The following is a 19,082-nucleotide window of genomic DNA, read 5'->3' on the forward strand; positions in this document are numbered from 1 at the left end:
CTGACCCCTCGATTTACTTGTTTCCTGTTAACAACCACTTAATGTTAAAGTCAAAGGCCTAGCAAATTTCCTTTACTAAAATTGTATGTGGTCTAACTGTTAAGTACTACACATTAAAATGTTCTATTAACATTCTTAAGTTTACCACATTTCTTATTTGTGTAGCAATATTGGTCTATCAACTGAGTGCCGATATGTCCCGCCAAAGAATGTATATTGCTCACAATTTCATTTGATATGATATGCACATTTTGCTCATGGCGCACAAAAGGTTGGGGACCCCCCTCATCGGCCACACCCAATAGCACAAAATCATGTAGCATTTACAAGTTGGCACCAACCTACAAATTCACCAGATCGACTATATAGTTACACACACGTGCACTTGCATCTTCAGTTTCATGCAGCAGCGTGTGAGCTCTAGACACACACACTTATACATGTATGGTGTCACCACAGTAATCACTATTGAAGATAAACATTGTACTTGTGTCGATTAGTAATATCGCTTTCATTAGGGTGTAACTAGTTTACATTATGATAGTAAAATACTGCAGATTTAAATTGTTGTGGCTATAAGATGTATTGAATCAAACAGACTCAGAATGTGTTCAACTTTTTAATTTTATTTATCAAATGCAATTCAACGGGCATAGCTGTATACTATAAGAATAAACACAGTTTGCACAAATACAAATACGAAGCAACCGTTCTGTGTTTCAAAAGGTGGAGTCTTCTTTAGGACTCTTTTGGCATTGCACATTTTGGTGGCAAGCTTCCTTCTCATCACTCTGCAGTCCAAAGGAGGCTAACTGTTGGCCTTGCACACAGACCTCAAATATTCTACAAAGAAAGATAGAATATATGAATATAAATGGTCATTTGAATAGGCACTCAGACCCCACCCACAGAGCCACACCCAAACACACACTCCTCCCCCTCCCACTCAGCCCGCCCCTCACAGCATCCAGCTCCCCCAGCCCACATACTCAGCTCCTAAGGCTCAATTCAGAACCAGCCCCCCCCCACACAGGTGCCCAACTGCCCCACCACACCCTTCTCCTCAATGGCCTCCCAACTGATTCACCCCAAGTTCCCACGCAACTCTTCACCCCCCCGCCCAACTGCTCCTCCGCCCTACTTCTCCACCCACACACACACACAATTTCCCAGCGCATGCACACTCACCCTACACACAAAGCCACACCCGACATACATATCCCTCCCCCTCTTCTTCCCCAACATCTTTGCCCCTGCCCTCCCCCAACTACCCGTTAGTACCCCCTACTCTACAAATGCCCCACCCGTCTGCTCCCCAGACAACATCTCCCACACAAGTTAGCCCCCCCAACACCCAGACCCCAAACACAGTACCCAAGCCCAGATAGACACACCCCAGTACACAAACTCAGTCAGCCCTCACAGCAGACAGCACTCAGCCCACTCAGCCCCCTCAGCTGCCCCCGTTCTCCAATTGTCCTTCTCCCCAGCAGCCCCCACCCTTCTCTCCAGCTGCCCCAGCCCCCCTCCTGCCCCTCTTCTCCAGTTGCCCCCTTTTCCCACACCCCTCTTCATCCCCAACTATCCTTTTGCTTCTCTCTCTCACACACAAACACACACACAAAGATGTGCCCATGCAGGAACACACACGGCCCCTCAGAGCACCATCTTATGCCTTTGCCGGACGCCCACATCCCTGCAAAGCACCAGTGTCTGCCTCAACTACTGCACAGCTTCCATGTACGAAGCTTGCTTGAGCCCATGGTTGCCCCCCAACCTCCTGTGGCTCTCTAGAGAGAGACACCCGTTCCAAGCAGTCCATCAGATGCTGCAGGACCTTTAATGAATGCTTATCACTTTTTCTTCAAGCAACGCATTAAATCGGGGGCGATTTACAAATGATGGCCCATTTAAGAGATTATTGTTTTGGATGAGATGTTCATAATGTTTCTGTGTTAGAAATGCAAATAGGCATTTACATTCTGAACGCACACACAAAGCACCAGTTAGCTGCCTAAATCTACTCCTCCAGGTCAATTACAATATATGAAACAAACAGTTTTAAATTACCTACATTCTTTTTTGGCATCATATATGAATCCTGCATTTGACCAACACTTAAACACAAACAAGTAACCTTTTTCACACATTACATACAATTTGACATTTTAAAAACTCAAAGGCCATTATTTTGCATTTTGCCGAATTTCTTTCTGGTATTTGTTGTCTCCCAGTCAAGAGGGTGGGGGAATAATGCCACAAGTGTACACTTTTTTCTTAATATATTGCCGTAATGATTTATATATTTGAATGGGCACCTTACTATGGCCACTGAAGCCAGAAATATTGGGGTCATCTTTGACTCCACCCTCTCCTTACACCTTGAACCTTGCCAAGAAGGCACATTTTCAACTCTACCTCCCTTGAGGCAATCTCCCTTTCCTCATCTTCCCCCAGAAGCTCAATGTCTCTAGTGCTCTGGTCCTCTCCAGGGTGGATTACTACAACCTCTTCCTCAAACTGCCTCTTTCTTCACTCTGTCCTCTGCTGCAAGCCTTATCCTTGACCTCATGCCTTGGGACCGCATCTCTCCAGCTCTAAAATCTCTCCACTGGCTTCCAGTTGCTGCAAGGAGCAAATTTAAGACCCTTGCATCATCCACAAGGCTGTCTGCGGCCTGGAACCACACTACCTGCAGTTCTCTCACAAAATACTCTCCTTCCAGATCCCTTCGATCTTATCACTCCAACTCTGTGCTGGTCAAATGTTTCTCCAAGCAGCGAGCTGGGGGCAGAAACCTTTCCTCAGCTTGCTCCCTCCTATAGAACAGTCTCCTTATCTCTCGCTGTCTTGAACCAGACCACCTCAAGTGCCGGAACAACTCAAGACTGTTCTCTTCTCCTTCCCTCTCCCCCTCCTGTGCTAACCATCCCCTCTGTCGCTGAGATTGGCTCCCTGGTCCCCCATGAGTCCAATAGAATACTGGCTTTCTGCCCAATTTGCACCAGCATCCCCTCTGCACTGCCTTCCGGGCACATTGCGCCTGTTGGGTTGTTTGTCTCCAAAATGAACCCGTTGGCCGCTAACCCTCCACCCTTGCACTCACCTGCTGCCTCCCCAATTGGCATCTCTGGCACTTTAGCCCCCCACTCCCCGAGGGGGCACTAATAGCACTTACCCGTATCCCCCTTTTTTCTATTCACTACACTTGCACGGAATGTCACAAGGCCTAGTAGGACCGCTTTTTGTTTCTAATTATTTATTGTCAGTTATTAATGTTTTATTGCTCCCCTATTCCCTTCCCTTTTGCCTTGTGGCTCTTTGAAACACTGTCTTGCTGTATACGCGTCTTATAATCCAATATAATCAATAAAGTATGTGTACTTTTGAAGTCACCTTTATGAAGTAGAGTATTGTTGAAAGCCATATGTGGGTTAAGGAGGATGGTTGGACGAGGGCATGCGAGTCCTGAATATTTGTCCAGGATGTGAAAGCGAAACAATCCTGGAGACTGGTGCAGTTTGTTTTTCTGTGATTGTGGCCATGTGCTGCTTTTCAGGGCACAAGTAAAGGATACATGTGGGTGGACGCAAGCACCTTGGGCATTTCTGAGGTCGGCAAGCTTGCTCAAGCATTTGGCTACCAGGATTTCACCCATGTTATGTTTCCAGTGCAGATACTTACCGACAAGACGCATAAAACAATTATCAAAGCACATGCTCGTATTGGGATTTTGTTTTCTAGGGAATATTTCACTGCATATTGCTGGGTTAAAAAGGTGAACACCTTTTATACTTGGCCAGTGTATTTAATGAAAAATGTCCTCTCTGGTTATTTTGTCTTTTGCCTGGTGCACTTTAGAAGTCAAGTGTATCTTTATTTTTTTTATGTATTTATTGAGCACATTTAAGGCTCCTATACAACAAAAGGTGACTACAGGTGCGCAAGGCAAGGGGGTTGCAGGGACAGAGGGGAAAAACAAATACAACGTTCCCACTAGGCCTTGTGACATTCGTATTTTGCAAGTGCAGTAGGAGAAAGTGCAGGGGGTAGGAGGCAGGTCAGGGAGGAAGGATGGGGTAAGGTAGAGCGGGAGGGGGGAGTGCAGGCGGCAGGGGAACCAGGGGCTGGGCAAGTGCTAAAGGGAGCCCAAGAGGGCAAGTGCCTGGGGTACCAGGGCCGAGGGTCAAGTAGTGTGTGGACAGGGTGGACCAGACTCAGTAGGCTAGTCAGGGAAGGGTGCCCATATGGTGGTGGCGTGGCCTTAGTGAGGTGGTCTTGCTGTAGACCCTGATTCAATGGTTTAGAGTGAAGACTGAGTGTAAAGACACAGTGTACCCAGGCCCAAGGCCTACAGGTAATGACGGTGCAGCCAGGCCCACAGCCTTTAGGCAGTGTCACAGTGCCTCGACACCCAAGTAATTGCACAGTGCAGGCAGAGCCATAGCATTTACGCAATAACAATGCAGCCAGGCCCAAGCCCAGTATATGAATGAGCATTTAAAAAAGGTCATCAACACTGGAAAAATAGCCGGAGAGAGGAGTATTAACTATGTCCACCTTTTAAACTGAACAATATATAGTGAAATATTCCAAGGAAAACAAAATCCAAACAGGAGACGTGTGCTTTGATGCCACTTAAGTCATCTTGTGGGTAAACATCTGCACTGGAAACAGGACAACCTGGGATGAAATCCTAGTCGCTGAACACTTGAGCGAGCAAACTTATTTAATGTGTGCCTCAAAGACATCCAACAGGAGCTGCGTTCTCCCTCAATTGGCCCACCCTTTCTCTCGTTAACGGCCCCATTAAGAACACTCAGTGGGATGATCAGTAGGTCTGATTCCCAGCAAGGCAAACTCAGCCTTTCAAGTACCTACTTCGGTTGGGTGATATTGTATGTAAATGTGTTCTATGTAAAGTGCTTTGGCAAAAGCGCCACATAAATAACATTCTCAAATTGCCACCCAATGCCTTCAACCAAACTCCCTTTGCCCACTTCTACCTCAAACACCTCTCCACCTCCCTCAACTGCCCCATTTCACCGCCCAACCGCTGTCTTTCTTCACCAACTGCCCCATCTTTCTCCTCCCAAGTGCCCCCTTCTCGCACAAGTGCCCCCTTCTCGCACAACTGCCCCTCACTCTCTCTCCAACTGCCCCTTCTCCCACCATCAACCCCCCCTCCAACTCCCACCTCCCTTCTCCCCATCACCTAACCCCTTCTCACCCAGCCCTTCTTTCGTAAACTACCACTTTTCCATCACCTACCCACCCACCTCACAAATTCCCCCACCCCCCCACAACCCTTACCCTCTCAATTGGCTCCCACATCCCGTTCTCCCGCAACTGCCCCCCACTTCCCCCATGACCAACTGCTCCTCCCTCAATTGCCATCCCACGCTTCCTCTCCAACTGCCCCTTCTCCCGCAACTGCCCCAACCCTCCCCAATTTCCCCCTTTACCCTCAACTGCCCCTTCTCCCAACTGCACCAACCATCTCCCCAATTTCACCATCTCCCTTAACTGCCCTGCTGTCTCCCCATGAATCCTCCCTCAACTGCCCCCAGGCCCCCTTCACCACATCTGCCCCTGACCCCTTCTCCCTCAAACACCCATGAAGTCTCCTCCACCCCCTTCTCTCTCAACTGCCCCTCCATACCCAAATGCCCCATCTCCCCCAAAAGCTGTCTTTCTTCCCTAGCTGCCCTGCCCCTTCTCCTCCAAGTGCCCCATTCCCACCCAGGTGACCATCCCTTCTCCAAACTGCCCCTTCTCTCTTCCACGCAACTGCCCTCCAATCTGCTTCTCTCCCCTACCCCTTATACTGACCCATCCCCTTCTTCAATTTCCCCCACAGCCCCATTCTCCCCAACTGCCTTCTTCCTCAACTGCCCCAACCCTCCTTCTCCCCAATTGCCTTCTTCCTCAACTGCCCCAACCCTCCTTCTCCCCAATTGCCTTCTTCCTCAACTGCCCCAACCCTCCTTCTCCCCAATTGCCCCTTCTGCCTCAACTGCCCCGAACCCCCACTTATGGCCCTCACCAACTGACCCACCCCCTTCTCCAAGTGCCCCCTTCTCACTCACCTGCCCAAGCATATTCTGCTCCAATACGAGCCCCTTCACCACAAACAGCAACTCTCCATATCCATCTGCACCAATTCTCCCCTTCTCACCCCATCCACCCTCCATACCTGCTCCCCCTTCTCACCCAACTGCCACTCCTTGTCACCCAACTGCCACTCCTTCTCCATCAACTACCCCCCTCTTCGATGAAGGGCTGATAACTCCAACCCAGAAACTGTAAAGGGGCTGCTCTGTATTGCACCGTAGTGGAGTCCTTTTATGAACGGATGCTATTTAGCAACAAAATAGCCAGTTTTGCTGATCTGATTATGATCAGGGTTCTGAATGCAGTAAAACATGCCTGCCAACTGTGCGTTTAAATCTGCTTTCAGTTTTTACACTTTATTGTGCATCTGAACTGAATTGCGTGGGGAAACGGCACAAGATCCCAATTGATGCACACAGCAAGACTATCTACCACTCAAAGTAAACAAGCCCTTTGTCTGCCGAAAACAGTATACCTTACATTGATTCATGTCTCCGAATTATCGCAGTAGCTCCAGAACGCCACAAGGACCAGACACCATTCCTTTGTTAGCTTTAGCAAGCGAGGAAGCACACGTGGAGCCTATCCAAACATATACACCAGTGCCCTATCCTGACTAAATAAGCCTACAAGCTACACAAATCACTCCTAATACCCAGTTTCACCCAACTCCTATTTAAAGGAAAGAAAATTACCTCTGGTTGATCCAAGTTGCTCCAAACGTGCGTGCCTTCAAGCCTGGAATCCATGATTGCAGTCGCCTTTCTTCCAGTGTTGCCAATTCAGAAGGAAAAAATAAGCTGAATGCCCCTTCAAAACAAGCTGACTCCAACCAAATAAGCTGAAAAAACAAGAAAAACACTAAAACACTGGATAGGTCTCAGAAATAAGAAAAATAAAGCAAATATACATAGAGAGAACACAAATATAATATGTTACAACCAAAAGCATTTATTAAAAGTGCATTTTATTTTTCTTACAATTCGTGTCCATTTTTATTTTTTGTATGTGTGTAAGCACATCATTGGCCAGGGGGTTAGGTTTAATAACCAGTGGAGGTGAGCAATTAATGGAAAAACTATGGACTCAATGAACAGAAGTAGAATGGGCAAATAGAAAGATGGTGGAGGTTGTAGAGTGGAGACAGTATAGAAAGTAGAGGTATACCGGGGCAGAGGAGATTGTGCCATAGTGGAAAGGTGAAAGCATAGTAGCGTTTGCAACATGCTGTAGGAATTAGTTCTGTAATGCTATGCAATCCTTTTGTAGGACAGCTTGTTTTTAACATACGGTCAGCCTTTCTGCTATGTTTTTTTGATTGAGGAAACTACAAGTTACAAAATTCCAAGGAAAACAGACCTTCATGACCACAGTAAGCTTGAGAGTCTAGGGTATGTCAATCATTCCACAGTTGGTCAGTACTTTTGTGCGAGCCAGGCCAAGTATAATCAACTTTATTCTGATTTCTTTATTTCATAGACATTTGTAATGTACACGTTCAGTAAAAGAAGTAGGGAGGCCGGCCCCCTTAACAGGAACCCAAATGAATGTCTGTTAGTTGGTGAAACAATTACGCACCAAGAATGGATTTGTAATTGTATATACCACCTTACCTTTCTGTTATCAGCAAGTCTACGTGAGTCACTGGGTTTACTATGTATCCTGTGTATTCATATTGGTAATGACACGGAATGAGGTGTACTATCAACCAATATGAAAATGTCCCTCAACTGGCATGAATTAAAAAATGTAAACCAATGCTTACCAGCTGCATCTGTAGTTCACATGTGCTTCTTGCAGGGTGTAATTTAATCCCTGTATGTTGAAGAGGAAAGTGCTTACCAAGGAAGTTTTGAAGATAGTCCTAATGCTTGGAGAAAAGCACGTACGACGTATGGCAGACCAAATTGCTGCATGCGCCTAAAAGGGCAGGACCTTTCATATTACCACTCTTGCCCTAATGGTCGGACTAGTCTGGTCTCATTATGCTTTTACCGAGGCAAGACTTTAGCCTTGCGTCTTTGCCCGCTGGGTGTTCAGACTGCAGTAATTACAACCACCAGCCTGGGCTTCAGCTACATGCTCTTCTCAGCCCCTCTGCTAATGAAATGTAGCAGCAGGGGTTGCGGTGCTGCAGCAGTCCCGTCATTCAAATGAAGATAAGAAGGCCGACAGTGACAGCACAGGTAAGTACTTATCTCATTCATTCATGTTATGAAGCAGGTCTGTGAAGTGCTTCTGCTTGTTATAGATTTGCGACTGCTTGAACTCAAAAAGCGCAACAATAAGCGCTTCCTGGGGGTAATAAGCGGACAAAAACCGCAACAAGCAACCTGCAAAAACTATAATTGACCTTGGGCAAAAAGAAGCACAAAGTTCCTTATAGTAAGCAGACCAAGCAACACTGCTTTCTTCTCTCCCACGTAGACCGCACAGCAGCAACCTCAAAGAAAGACCACAGTGTGGCATTCAGGTTGGCATAGATGAAAGACTCAGCATTTCCTATATGTATGCTTACTCTTATCTCAATTTGCACTCGGCTGCTCTCTCAGCATTTGGACTATTCTCTGCTCATAGGCCCAGGCTGAAAAGAAAAAAAAATGAAAAAAAAACCGCGAAGGTTGCCCCTCTTATCTGGTCTAACAAATGCATGCACACCAAGAGCTTTAGGTTTCACCGTGACATGGTCATCAATTGTAGTTTTCGAAGATCTGTAAGGCATTTTCTATTATATTTATATGTGGTTCAGGGTGCCTTTGTGGTTGTAAATCCTGTGACATACTTTTGATGTTTCTGTGGTTGTAATTGGAAAGCACAGTTTGGCTGCCCTTATGGTAGCACAGGCCGAACGCAAAAGCATGACTCTGCCAGTTGCTTGGGGATGCAGTACTGAAAAGGTAATGTTTCCAGTACTGTAAAATATTTAAAGGAGGCTCAGGACATTATAATATTATGAGGTCTAGTAATGAAGTAACGTTTGGTTTCATCCTCTTCGGATGTTGTCCCAGGAAAGGGATAGGACCCGACATGATGCACAGCAGCACTGAAGAGCAATGCTGGGGTACATGCATGGACATAAACACACAGGACCTTACTTGTGCATAGATGCTTTTCGGGGCGACGTATGCTTTTGAACCTAAGCGCATCTACCCAATACATTATGTGTTCGGAAACTATGCATGTTCGCAAAACCACTAACAACTCTCAAATATTCCTCTTACCCATTAACACAACTTCATACTACATAACTAATGCTACAAAACACTAGACCCTCACAAACCACCAGGAACTACACACACCTAACAAGAAAACAAACAATCCACAATATACATACACGCCCACCAACTAACACGAAGGACTGCAAGCCATCACAGAGTGACAGGTGTCCCCGAACTGAAGCTACGAACACCACATCAAAGCTCTTGCGCTTTTCCCACTCCATCCTACTAACAATACCCTCTCCAAGCCCTCTTTCCTTTTCAGGCCCGCCAGATCACCAAGAGACAACGCAAGTGGCAGCAGTGTGCAGTCTAAGACCAATTAATATTAACAATAACATGAAAGCAACATAATTACTCCCTTTACCAAAAAGCTCCTTTTTAGTTTGCAGGCAACATCAGGATAGTACGATATTCCAGCTCTTGCAATGAATTTCAGATGCATTATTTTAGTGTGCATTGAAAAACTCTGGTTTGTAATGCATGCAGATTTTATTTCATGTGTTTTTATTTGAGACAAAAGTCAGATGGGATTTTTCACCCAACAGTCTCCTATTTGCCCCATTGGGGATGGTGAGTACTTGCTTTTGACTATCATGGCAAAGGATCTTTTCTGGCTTCCACTTTGGCCCAACATAATCTCAAGCTTTACCCTTGCCACGCTGGGGATTGTTACTTAGACCGGGTGGAGCATCCATTAAGTATGTATGTTCTGGAGACCCTGTGTAGGGTCCTATACATAGTGTGGCGTTTTCGTAATGTAGAGATTTATTTATATCGCAACGGTTATGTACAGATGATATTTTTTAACCAAGATATATTGTGTGGACAATCTTTTCTTGTGTACTTGTGGTGGTTGAGTTTTACTTGGCAAGTCGGTTTGACTTGAGAGTCTATTACTTGTGGTTAGCAGCAGAATAGAGGACACACTTAGTCCATGATTGGCTGCATGGCCGGCTATACCAATATGTGTCGTGAAACACAGATTCGTTTTGGCAGGGTGCATGAACTAATTAAAATGATTTCCCTACATGTGTTAGTCACTTATAACTGAAATAAACATATTTCTGTGGATTGTATGCTTTTTAAGTGCGATTCCTGTTGATTGGTTTAGCACTTGTACATGGAGTATTCCAATTGAAATAATATCCATATTATGCTTTTTACATGCAATTAAAAAGAATACGAAAAAGGTGTGCTTAGCAAAGCATTCTAAAATCATTCAGCACAAGTGCAACAAAGCAAAAGCTGAATGACAATCAGTATTAGCCCGCAAATCAATCTACAATATCTGTGATGCTCTGAAATAATCATTAAGACATGCCCAAATCATCAACAACAAACATGTTTCATGGCAATGCTCCCAAAGTAATCAGCAGATCATCCCCATATCAGAAACAAACATGGCAATGCTCTTGAAGTAATCAGCAAGTCATCCTAAAATCATCAGGAACAAAGTTTTCTAAAATAGGGATGATATTGGCATAAGCAGCAACTAAGTGTGATGCTGGAAATAGGGACAGGGCCTCCCTGTCCTTGTCCTCCCTTATGAGTGTGCTGTGTTATTTTCTGCACAAAAGTCCAGTTGGGATCCCTGGCAGTGCAGCTCTTCCTCTTTTTGGTTGTAGTGACAAGAGACCATTGGGATACAACCCTGTGCCCCTACGGTATGTTTTTGGGCACCTGTGTGTTGCCCGCAGAGCAGGGTATGGGCTGATGACAGCTTCATGCTGATATGACAGGAGCTCAGAGGATACCCAGGCCCTGCCATAGGAAACAGTGGATTCCTGAGAGAAGGCAAGGTGGCCCAATGGGCCTCTTGGTTTCTATTGCCTGTTACCTTGTTTTCGCTAAGTCCTTGGAAGCCACGACTCTGTCCCTACCCCCTAACTGGCTGTTGGATGGAAGAACCATATATGGTATTGTGGGGAAGTCCTGGCCAGACCGGCTGGAGCCTTCCCAGTGACTGTATGTTGTGGGTGCACCCTTGGGGTGGGACCTGTGTGACTAGAATGTGTGACCAATATGCATTCTATGTTATGGGTTTCTGATTTCTGTGTGTGGGACACAATGAATGAGACAGCCCTGTCTAAAACGGACATGATTGCAGTGTAGTGTGCTGAATATTCCTGGTTATGGGTTTTTGGGTGAAGCGAATGGCCTGAATGCCTGTGAGCCCGATTGGCTGCCTGCCTGCTTGAATGCCCTTCTGTGCGAATGTCTGACTGAGCCTAGCTCAGCCTGAGTGAATGAGGGACAGATGTGTATATCTGGGGACCTCTCACTTAACAATTTGTTCAGAAGCTGAAGTCGAAACTTGAAGCTGTTCTTGGAAACCCAGCTGGAGGAGTAGATTGCTGCTGCATTTCCTTCGATGTAATTAAAAAGCAAGTCTGTCGCGGACTGATGTGAGATAGGACCTGGCTAGGAGACCTCTCCCTGAGCTACGAGGGTCCATCGTGCAAAAACAGCTGTTCTTCATCGAGGCACCCTGGAAACCAGCTCTGTGAGTCCGACGTCCGGAGAAGGGGTCTGCCGAGAATCCTGAAGCGAGCGCCTGGACATCAAGGTCGAAGTCAATTGATGTCGATCGGGGTTCGGAAGATTGGCGTGACCGCTGGAAGCCAGTTCCAAAAGTGTCGCCCAGAAGCGGGGACACCTTGCCGCTGTGCTGCTCGACATCCGGAGCCGAGAAAGCACCTTGCCTGAGAACATTTGATAGAACGCTCCCTTGCCATCACCGCCGACCCCTTTGTCCCACCGGAGAAAGTCGAGGTCGCTGGCTACCGAGTAAAGTCCGCCGGTGGGTTTTCACACCACCAGAAGCCGACAAAGACATACCGAGGACACGGACCGAGTGAAGATCTGTGGTCCAGCCCGTGGTCATGTCCTGATCCCCAAAGCTATCCTGAGGAATGTGCTGCAGCTGCAGCACCGACAGGCCAGAGGACTTCGGACCGTGACATCTGACGCCCACTTCTGGGCCTGCATCCATCACCGCCGAAGGTCTTTCAAGTCCACATAGTCTTACTTGTGACACTTTTGCATCGAGGTCTACCGCACGCCTCACCTTCACAGGACTTCCACCATCGAGGAAACAATAGTCGACGAGCACCGCAAAGGTCGAAGCTGCTGTATCCGAACTATTGTTCCACTTTTCCTTGAGGTTCTCGAAGGCCAGTGGCTCCTGCTTTAAATGGAGTCCACCCTCGAAGGATACCGTCGAAGAAACTTCCACTTCAGGTACATTGGGGCGGTTGAACTTTTTAACCAAGAAGCAAGGCTTATTAAGCATTTATGGACTGAGCTTGTTAACACTTTCTTACAGGTTGCCCAGGTGGTGGTGGGGGGATCCTCGCTCAGAATTGTGCATCTCTCTCCAAACAAAGCATTCTGTCTTTGCTTAACCTTAACCTGCCTTCCTTATTATCTAAGCTGATACACCTTACTGAAGGATTTGTATTCTCTACTATAACTGCTAGCAGTTGATGCAAGCTGTTGATGCATTTTAAAGGAATTTAAAGTCCAAGTGTAGCACCACATAGAATTGTATAGATTCGTAATTATAGAATTACCAGACTCCAAAGTGTTTTATTGAATTGTAATATATATATGAACCTTATTTGTTATATAAATAACTGTCTTAGTACATAACAGTGTGTGGACATTCCTTTGGGGGGCGTCTTAAGGACTCACTGTACTTAAGAAAAAGCCTGCATCACCTCCTGAGAGCTTAAGCCTTGGTTGCTCATCCATAGCTACCATATAGAGTACCTTGGCTGGGGTGCTCTGTGCCGCGACCCTGCCATATAGAGGGCAGAAGTACAGATACCCCCTCCAGTCTTTACACTAAGCTCATCCCCAAATCATCACCCACCATTCTGAGACATTTTCTGATGATGACTTTAACAGTGTGATGACATCTGATTATGTGAGAATGACTTCTAATGTAGTTCCATGGCCGTCAGATGACTCCAGGATGGTGTCTAAAGTCATCTTTTTAGACCAGGAATGTCAGCTCTTTGGTGTGGGGCAGCGAATGTGCTTGGAGATTAAGTAAATTCAAGGTGTGACTCATGTTATCACCCTCGATAATGTAACCAGGACAATATATTTCAATACAGGGTCCAAACCCTGTAAAACAGACAGCTGAAGATGATAGTCTGCCTCCCTCACAGATCTGCTTCAACAAAACAGAAATGTGGTACAACCCTTACTGCTCCATACAATCTCCCTCCACTAAAAATGGGGCGGTGGGGAGGGGGGTACGTGGGCAGTACAGTGAATGGAGGTAGGGTGGGGTAGAGAGTGGAAGTAGGGTGGGGATGACGTTAGAGAGGGTGGAATGGTGGGTTTGTGGCAGTAGAGACTGGTGTTAGGGTAGACAGTGGGAGTACGAAGGGTGGGTGGAGGTGGGGAGGGGAGGGGGGAGGTACGATGAGTTGGTAGGGTTAGAGAGGGTGGGATTAGGGGCTGGAGAGGGTGGGGCCAGAGGCTGGAGAGGGTGGGGGTATGTTGGGTGGTTCGGGTAGCGAGAGTTGAGTTAGGGTAAGGTGGGCAGAGAGAGAGTGGGGATAGAGAGAGTGGGGTAGAGAATGTTGAGGTAGGGTGAGGGTAGAGAGGTTGGGGAGTGGGGTAGAAAGTGTGGGGGTAAGGTGGTCGGTTGGTTGGTGTGAGGACAGTTTTTATGAAGTCCAACTAAGGGCTTAGTAAAAGACTCCACTCTTAGTATAAGGCTGTACCAACGGCGTACATGGTAGCGGAGACAGAGCAGCCAGGCTTATTTTAGGAGGGAGAGAGGGCTGTAAAATCAGTACACATGAAATTGTAATACAAATGGTCCAAAGAAACACTATTTATGTAAAAATAAATGATTTATTTAAATACAAGTAGGCCAGATAAATCTAGGGGTAAGTAAGTACTAACACATTATATTTAATCACAATTATAAAAACACTATACATGAAGGTACACAGATCAAAGTATAAACCTTAGGAAGTCAAACCCTTTTCATACACATTCAGTATAGGTCACACCTATTCAGGGAGTAAAAACCAATGGTTACTTTCACAATTACATTCAGTAATGCATTAATGCAAGTGCAGTAGACCCTACCAGTTGTACAGTGACTCTCGGTACAAATTACATAATCAGTCAACTGGACAATATACTTTTTGCGAATAGTGGAACACTTATTCCAGGTACAGTAAAAACATAACTACTTTTGTGATAACACACAGTTATACAAGGTGAGTAAAACCTAAGGATGTAATCTTCAATTACATGCGATTTTGAGATCAGTGAATCACAGATTGAGATCAGCAGTAACTCTTGTAACTTACTTTTGCATGGCATACAGCTAACTCAAGGTAAGTACAACCCATATACCTTTTTTATCTCACAATGGAGTCCAGGTTAAATCTTTCCGAGCTATGCAAGGAACTTCTGTAGGACTTATAAAGGACAGTTAGAACCCACAGATTTTTCGGGTGTCTGTCTACAACAGTGCAGGGAAAGCAAACCCTAATGCTACACTTTACTGAATGACTCAAAGTTATTCTAGGTAAGCAACAACCTAATACAGACTTATTCTGGACAGGCTAGCAGCAAGTCAGGGGAAGCAAGACCCAACTGGAGGACACTCGTACAATTATCCTGCAGGAATAATCTGGTGAAAACAACACATTACTTTTGGGAAGAGGCACGACCTAATCCCAGGTGAGTAATATACCTTCACATCTACGTTCTATTAGAATGGCAAAACGGTTTTTAAGGAAAGAAAGATGTTAAACATTCTTTTAAGAATAGTGCATCACACATCCAGGGTAAGCAATAACTTTTGTAACTGTTCACTCTTACAGTTACCAACCAACTCTGTTTCAAGTTAAAAAGTTACTAACACTTATTCTCTTTTCTAGGCAAAAGGCCCAATCCCGTCAAAGTCTTTCCCTAGTTCTTGGAGCATGAGTGTTCTAAGTAGCCGAAGTGGGGGTGAGGGTTCACTAGGGACTAGTGACCAACAGACAGTGTCAGAATAGGTTCTGAAGTAGCAAAAGTCAGAGCTCCTCAGGAAGACTGGGCAAACAGGCGAGTACTTTACTTCTAAAGTTAGAAGAGGATACAGGGGCTTCACAGAAGACACCCCAGTAGGATTCTAGCAATGGGACTGGGTGTACTGGATGAGAGGCCTCCCCATTACAGAAAGCACCCCACAGCTACACAGAAATCCTAACAGACTTTAGGTAAGTACATACCCAAGCCAACACAGTACCTCAGCATTGAAGATTATGCAGCAGGAGGACTTCAGGATCTGCAACTAAAAACCCAGTCTGTGGATTCCTTGTCATGGTGACTGAAAGCAGGACCTTGGAAGGGACTTTGCAGCATGGATCAATGAAGAAGGCTGTAGGCAAGGTTTTAGTCATGGCTGAATGCAGTTCTGCGCCTTTTTTCAGGAACACAGAAGACAGAAATTTGCGGTTGAATTCTCGTCGTTACAAAGGTCCAGCACTCTGGTGAGGGGACTTCTTGGACTCTAATCGTGTCTCTGGAGATCCACCAGGATGCCCACGAAGTTTCTGCGAGATACGGAATTCGGAAAACAGTGCACTGCACGATGGCTCGAGATCCCAGGGAACTGCAGCAACGCAAGGTTGCAGCAACGCGTGGGATGGCTCCAAATGCAATCTATCGGAAGGAGTCCCCAGCTCTAATGGAAGGAAGGGCTACAGCAGGCTCAGGTTACAAAGCAGGCTCTCCGGTCGCTGGAAATCGTTTCGGCTGCTGTTCCTTCATCATCCTCTTCGGTTTAGATTCCAGTGGTCGACTACTCTTCAGCTTCCAGGTTTGCAGTATTTAACAGGAACTACAGCACAAATTCTGCGTTCTCTCCACACATTTTACAAGAAGGGGCGGTCTGGTTGTACAATCAGGACAGCTAGCCCCCCCCCCCCCCACTGGGATTTGTCCCCATTCAGCTAAGGAAGAAAAAGGGTTGTGGAGTTATGGACTCCTCCCTCGCTTCCTGCCCTCACAGACAGACTGGAGCCTGGGTGGGGAGTCCACGGGCCTCCCGGCGAAGATAAAAATCACAAAGGAATTTCCCACACTGAATGTCAGCGGAATGAATGAGAAAGGACAGAAAACACTAAAATGGCGAAAAAAGAAGACAGCAGCCATTTTGGTCAAATGATCACCCTTAGGTGACTTTACTGCAGCTGTGAACACAGCCCAAGGTAAAAGTGCACGAAATTAATACAAGGTATCACTGCCACCAGCAATTGAAGATTAGCTTGTCCCTGTAACAGAATTGTTACAGATTTAATGTGAAAGGGGATACATTGCATCTCCTCAGCACTTCACATAAGATGGGTTGTGCTGGTTTCACCTAACAAAATGTAAAAGTGATCCAAAGATACTTTCTACCCTTGGGAAGTGTAGTTAGCTCAAGGTTAGCAAAAGTAAGTTAAAAGGGGAGCCCCTAGGGCAACCAAGCAACAACAGGCACTTATTGCCAATAAGTTGTTAAAGAGGATAACTATAAAAAGGTGGGGGGCGTGGCTACATGGCCGCGTGAGTGGACGTGTTTCTGGACGGCTCCGGAAGATCTAACATTGATCCTTGGATATGAACGTGCTGCACCTTTGCCACATGAGCCTGCTGCACACCTATGGATACATGAACGTCGGGGGCACGAATGGAGCGCAATGAGGGCCCGATCCGCGGCGAGACGGGCGTGGGACGGATGCTGGAAGATTTGGGGAGCCCGAGTCTCGGGGCTAAACAAAATGGCGGACGGTAAACAAAGGGCCATATAAACTGACTGCTGCGTCGCAGGGAGAGGTGGCAGGCGAGGCGCAGCGGAGACCGAGCCCGACGTGTGTGCCAGCGAAGGAGGACCTTTGAGGCTGTGATGAGACACCGCTGGGCCCTAACATTAACAGCCTAAAAACTTTACTAAGCCTGGGGGCTGCAAGTTGTGGGGCTCGTCCGCACTCCTTTGTCACAGCACGATGACCAATAAACCTTTAAGAACAAAGGGGAAGCAACCCACGCTCGACGAATACGCCAGATCGTCACCGGGTGCTGAAGGGGCCAGGAGCAAAGACAAAACCCCCGTTGGGGGCAGAGCCACCATGGGCACGAACCGGGAGATCCTTGATGCGATTGCTGATCTGAAAGTGGCCTGGGAGACCAAACTGGGTCTGGCCACGACCGAATTAAAATCGGCACTGGAGCTCAAAGTTGGAGCAGTGCAAGAGGAGGTGAATCTCCTCCGACAAGATGTCCGATCACCTGCGGAACGCACAAGGAACTTAGAAAAAGAGGTGCCCCCGAACACAACAGACTGCGCATAAATCGGAACTTCACACCCTAGTACAACGCGTGGGGAACCTTGAAAGTAGGGCGGAGGAGGCAGAAGAACGCGCCTGAAGGAATAATATCCATATCGTTGGTCTGCCGGAGGGAGCTGAGGGACAGAATCCCACAGAGTACATTGAATCCACGCTGCTGCAGGAGATAACCGGAGGTGTGTTGACCCAGGGGTTTGCTGTTGACAGGGCACACAGGGCCCTGATGAGGAGGTCGCCGCCGGGGACCCCTCCTAGGCCGGTGATCGCCAAGATCCTGAACTACAGGGATCGTGAAAAGATTCTCGAACATTTTCGGAAGGGCAGAACAATACAAAGGGGGTCGGCACACCCGGATTACACCTTGCAGGTGCAATGCAGACACATGAACTTTGGGACTGTGAAGAGAAGATTACGTGAATCAAGTCACAAGTACATGCTGATCTACCCAGCAAAATTGAAGGTGTTCCACAAGAACAGAACTTTGTTTTTCGAGACCCCGGAGGATGCCATGGGATGGCAGTAGGGAGAGTAGAGGTAGGGTGGGAAGGTGTACAGAGTGGGGGTGGGTTGGGGTAGAGAGAGGGGAGGTAGGGTGGGTAGTAGTAAAGGGAGTGGGCAGAGAGCGGGGATTTGGTGAGTGGGGGTAGAGAGGGAGTGGGGAGGGTGAGACTTACCTAAAGTAGTCCAAAACAGCCCAAACAAAAACCCAACCAGCACACATAATGGGGGTGTGGTGAGTGGGTGGGCGTAGAGAGTGGGCATTAGGAAGAAGAAATATTTCTAGGGCTTCCCTAAAGACCAAGCAGCCTGACTACTACTTATTGTAGGAAGTCTATTCCATACATTTGTGCATGCTGCGTTATTACGGCGGGTGCTGGGTGTTAGAGAGCAGCTGCTCTCCAACACCCAGCACCCGCTGTAATAATTCGGCCTAATGCTCGTAGAATTACGTTGGGTGCTGGCATACCTGCCTAACCTCTGGATTTTTCCCGGAGACTCAGGAATTTTAACCATTTCTCCGGGTCTCCCAGAGGAGGGAGGGGGTGGAAGAGACAGCTTACACTCATTGTTTTTTTGTTTTGTTTGTTATGCTTGCAGGACTGCGCCGCCGCGGCTCCCTGCCTGAGTGTGGCTTTATCTCTATCTCTGCAGCAATGACTAACACTTCCAGCACAAAAAGAATGCAGGTGAAGCAAAATAACGTGCATTTATTTTGCTTCACCTTTCATTATTTTTTGCCGACTTTCAATGCGAACACGCATTTCTTTTGCTTTCGTTCTTTTTGCCCATGTTAGGGTGGACTCAGCCCCACTGAACCACAGCCATCAGGTTTGCAGGCTGGACAACTCGCTGCACTACATAACCTGATGAAAAACTAAAGGTGAAATGTCCAATT

General features: G+C 46.8%; 1 protein-coding gene across 14 annotated transcripts in view; it reads right to left on the reverse strand.

Moving 5' to 3' along the window:
* Positions 1-606: 606 nt before the first annotated feature.
* The window catches only part of LOC138569380 (uncharacterized), a 248,235-nt gene continuing 229,759 nt past the window's right edge, over positions 607-19,082 (reverse strand). For all 14 annotated transcript variants that reach the window (XR_011303227.1, XR_011303228.1, XR_011303222.1 and 11 more), the window contains 2 exons: positions 6,810-6,955; positions 607-843 (listed from right to left, as the gene is read on the reverse strand). Coding sequence is in view for 7 of the 14 variants with exons in the window: in XM_069647317.1 (XP_069503418.1) it covers positions 720-843; positions 6,810-6,955 (270 nt within the window). In the remaining 7 variants the exon portion in view is untranslated. The remainder of the gene's footprint in view (positions 844-6,809; positions 6,956-19,082) is intronic.

This window comes from Ambystoma mexicanum, chromosome 2q, assembly GCF_040938575.1.
Source record: "Ambystoma mexicanum isolate Mex_15411 chromosome 2q, UKY_AmexF1_1, whole genome shotgun sequence".
Classification (NCBI taxonomy): domain Eukaryota; kingdom Metazoa; phylum Chordata; class Amphibia; order Caudata; family Ambystomatidae; genus Ambystoma; species Ambystoma mexicanum.